At 39.3% G+C, this 3,842-nt stretch overlaps 1 protein-coding gene across 2 annotated transcripts in view; it reads left to right on the forward strand.

Annotated features, from left to right (window-relative positions):
- Positions 1-1,541: 1,541 nt before the first annotated feature.
- Positions 1,542-3,842, forward strand: part of LOC110526569 (collagen and calcium-binding EGF domain-containing protein 1) — a 20,678-nt gene continuing 18,377 nt past the window's right edge. The window contains exons 1-2 of one of the 2 annotated variants that reach the window (XM_021607647.2): positions 1,545-1,978; positions 3,143-3,223. In XM_021607647.2, coding sequence (XP_021463322.2) covers positions 1,863-1,978; positions 3,143-3,223 — 197 coding nt within the window. In that variant the 5' untranslated portion in view covers positions 1,545-1,862. Of the gene's footprint in view, positions 1,979-3,142; positions 3,224-3,842 lie in introns of both variants that reach the window. The other variant, XM_036980960.1, reaches the window with a different exon arrangement.

Here is a 3,842-nt window from a genome sequence, read left to right on the forward strand (position 1 = left end):
ATAGACAAACACCAACTAAAAACCAAAACCAAAGTAAACCAAGAGAAGAGCTCCATTCCGTGGGAACATGAGTAAGCATGGGCTCTGTGGTCATCATAATGAACTAGAGACTGCAGTTTATACCATTGCTTTTCTCTGCGGTTCTTTAATAATGCTTCTTTATATATTTTATACATTTATTTGATTCTAGTGGGAACGTAACAAAAGGAGACCAGGGAAGCAGTTTCATTCAGTGCGTTAGGCAAGTGGGAGGGGAGTCTGAAGGACAGATTCGTTTGTGGTGAATAAAACCATCTGTTGCAATTGACTGGTGGCCAACAAATCCACTAGAGGAAAAGATACAGAGAGGCTGGACAGAAGTCAACTGAACACAGCATTACATAACATCACCACTGACACTGACTGACCATTGGCACTTTAGGCTGACCACTGGGGTGACTGGTGGTCTGCTTTGCCCTGTCAGTGTGGTTAACCCTTACCCTCTTCAGAGACAGAGCTCAACTATGCAAGTCACTCTCTTTGCAAACTGTCCAGATTCCAGAACAATCCTAGCACTGCAGCACAAAAAAATGAAGCACAATATTTCCCTCATGCAGACAAATATGGTAATATTGCATTGCATCTCCTAAATTATTTGTCAAGGGAATGTCAACAGTTGATGATTTACTTAACGAGCAATCAAATGTGTCTACCAGTCATTTAAATGTGTGATTATATCAGATTTTACTCACTGAATCTGAAAATAATAAAGTAGCTTGTGTTGTGTAAACATATTAAAGATGTCCCCTGCAAAGTTCCTTCAGTGACAACAGCTTCTCTGTTTTAGGAAGATTGAATTTAAAGCAATAAAATCAAATTAGGAAAACAGTGGCAGCTTTAGGGCCTGAGCAACTGAAGAGTTATCTTGTTAATTCAGCTTTGATTTAGAATTACAGAAATATTTTACAAATACAGGCGTGTATTTTTCACGATTATGATAAAAAATGATATGATGTTTTTAAGACTTTATTGGACTTCATATAACTTCAGTGTGCTAATAGTGTATATGACATGCAGATGAACATGAGTAGAAAGTCTAAACAATAATCTTCTGGACATTGATTGAAGAGAAGAGTGAAGATTGATTGAAGAGTGGGCCTATATCAACAATTTATGGGGTGAATATAAATGGGAAAGTTAATTTCAGCAATCAGTAAATGTGTTATGCTACAGATTGTCCTTGATGAAAGAGAGGGTGAGAAGAGAATAAGAAACTATCAGTTAATCGATTTTCTCTAAATTGGTTCTGTTCTTTACATAGAAAATTTACCTCTTCCCCCTCATATGTATTTCCTAAATCAAATTAAATGAATGCACTAATGTGTAGGGAGGAGAGGATGAGAGAGAGACGCATGTGGAATTAGTGAAATTATTCTGGGTGAGAGTTCGTTCCACAAGAGGACGACAGAGGTATTTTCAACTGTGTCTTAAATGTTTCCTTTTCGTCAAAGTCAGTTTTTAAAAACAGGAATACAGGAATGTAATTCCGCTGGGGATTAGTGAGAGGAATCGCGCTCATCACGGCGCATGTCTGTCTATAAACTCGTCCAGAATCGCTCGAGGGGGTCTGATTCAGTGCGCAACAGTTGGGACAGGACTCTGACGCACTACAGTACCGCGAGGAAGTTTTGAGTGTAGTAATTAATGTGCAGGGTCTCACGTGTTTGACCTCTGAGTATAATTATAACTGATGTTAGCTTTAAATCAGTACGTGTGCGACATTGATAAATTAAAACATATAGCTGTTTTGCAGTAGTGCACAGTCTTCGTTTTCGAGGCACCAAGAAAATATTAACAAGGCTGTCACGGAGCTCACCAGGGACATGGGTCAGCTTTGCGCTGCAACACTCTTACCATTTGGTGCCATCTGCGTTGTTTTTATTTGGGATTGTGGTGCCAGTTCTTCAATAAAAACAAGATTTGCAGTGCTCACTTCAGGGTAAGTTGGTAGTCCGCGCATTTGTGAGGGAACGTTGTAGATATCAGTCTGTTATTTCCTATCAGAAAATTAAATAAAATATAGGACACCTGATCAAAGCTTAAGAAAAGTGGATGTAAATTCAAGTGAACGATTGGTAGGGAGTTAATAAAACTGCCCAGTAACTTGCTATCCAGTTGGACATGGTGATTAGTGTGCTATTTAGACCGAAACGTAGCTGAATTTAATATTAATGTGTGATGTGTGAGAAACAATTAAAAACAATACTTTGATTGTGAAAAACGTCGACAATCAGTCAAAGAAAGACCACCACGTTGCTCAACTCATCAAGCCTACCTACCCAATGATCCGTGCGTCCGCAAGTAAAAGGCTGTTGTGATGTGATTGGAATATTGAATGAGATCACGCAAATACAGAGGAGTAGTTATCGGAATCACTCAATGCCAACTGTAAATTCTGCCCATAGCGTGACATAGGTTATTAAGGTGCACATAGAGAGGTCTGGACCAGGGAGAGGGAGTTCATAGCCTACATACAATAGTTTGAATGAAGTGGGCAAAGTATAGACCAGAAGAACTTTGGAGCATCTAATTTTGCTCAGAAACTATCATTTAATTCTGTGCTATTACCTCTTAGTTCAGCATTCCAGTTGTAAACGATTTCATGATATTATTATTTTACTTTACTTTTCCAAGAAAATGTCTTTATTGTTATTGTGTTTCTTAGTCCTGGTCCTGGCGACCCAGAGGGGGTGCACATTTTTGTTTTTGTATTAGCACTACACACCTGCTTTAAATCATCCAAAGCCTGATGATAAATGCACCTCTTTGCAGGGTTATTTAACAAAGTTTCTCTTGCAATCATGTGCTGGCCACTGCATGGCACAATCAGTTTTCTTTATTACTTCCATTTTGAAATGTTCTTACTGCTTCACATACAATAGTTGCTGCCATATAATTGTGATTATGTATTGTAGCATGATGTACTACAGTAGCCATAATGCTTGGGAACTGCTTTGAAAGGAAATTTCCACTAAATTTCCACTATGAAATAACTGTCAATTTAATTGAGTGGCTTTCTCTTTAATACCACTCCTATTACTATAGTAACAACATTGTTACCAATACACTTATCTCTCGTCTCCTTTCTCGTGGCTTTGTAAAGGGAGGAGTGTCCAGAAAACAAGGTAGTGACAGTGGAGTACCCCTGTATTACAGCAAGGGGCACGGATGGCACCTGTCTCAGGTAAGAGTGTCCCATCCTTTAAAAAGAAAAGGAGAGCCGCACACTCCAGGACAGGCTTTCCCAAACTCGGTCCTCTGGACCCCAAAGGGTGCACATTTTGGTTTTAGCCTCAACACTACACAGCTGATTCAAATAATCAACTAATGATCAAGCATTGATCATTTGAATGAGCTGTGTAGTGTTATGGCAAAACCCAAAACGTGCACCCCTTGGGGTCCCCAGGACCACGTTTGGGGAATGCTGCTCTAGGAGCTCAGATGAAATAATTTAATAGCAACGTTTCGACAGCCAAGCTGTCTTCATCAGGGTTTAATGGCAAACACTGCGGGTCACTAATTGATATTGTTTCAAAGGACACACACAGGTGTCTGTAATCATGGCCGGGTGTGGCATGATTTCATTGGACAATTTTTAGAATATCAATAGAACATGTAAAAAAGCATGAATGGATAACATACGATCATAGATACAATTAGGCTACATCATACAGGCCTACAATCACTTTATTTACAATGGATAACAAAAACACAATCACAGGAATGGCTTCAGATCAAACTCTATGTTGAGACTGAAGGGAGCGAGGGCCTTTAAATGAAAGATCCAGATGGTCGATCATTTT

Source organism: Oncorhynchus mykiss, chromosome 6 (genome assembly GCF_013265735.2).
Source record: "Oncorhynchus mykiss isolate Arlee chromosome 6, USDA_OmykA_1.1, whole genome shotgun sequence".
NCBI lineage: Eukaryota > Metazoa > Chordata > Actinopteri > Salmoniformes > Salmonidae > Oncorhynchus > Oncorhynchus mykiss.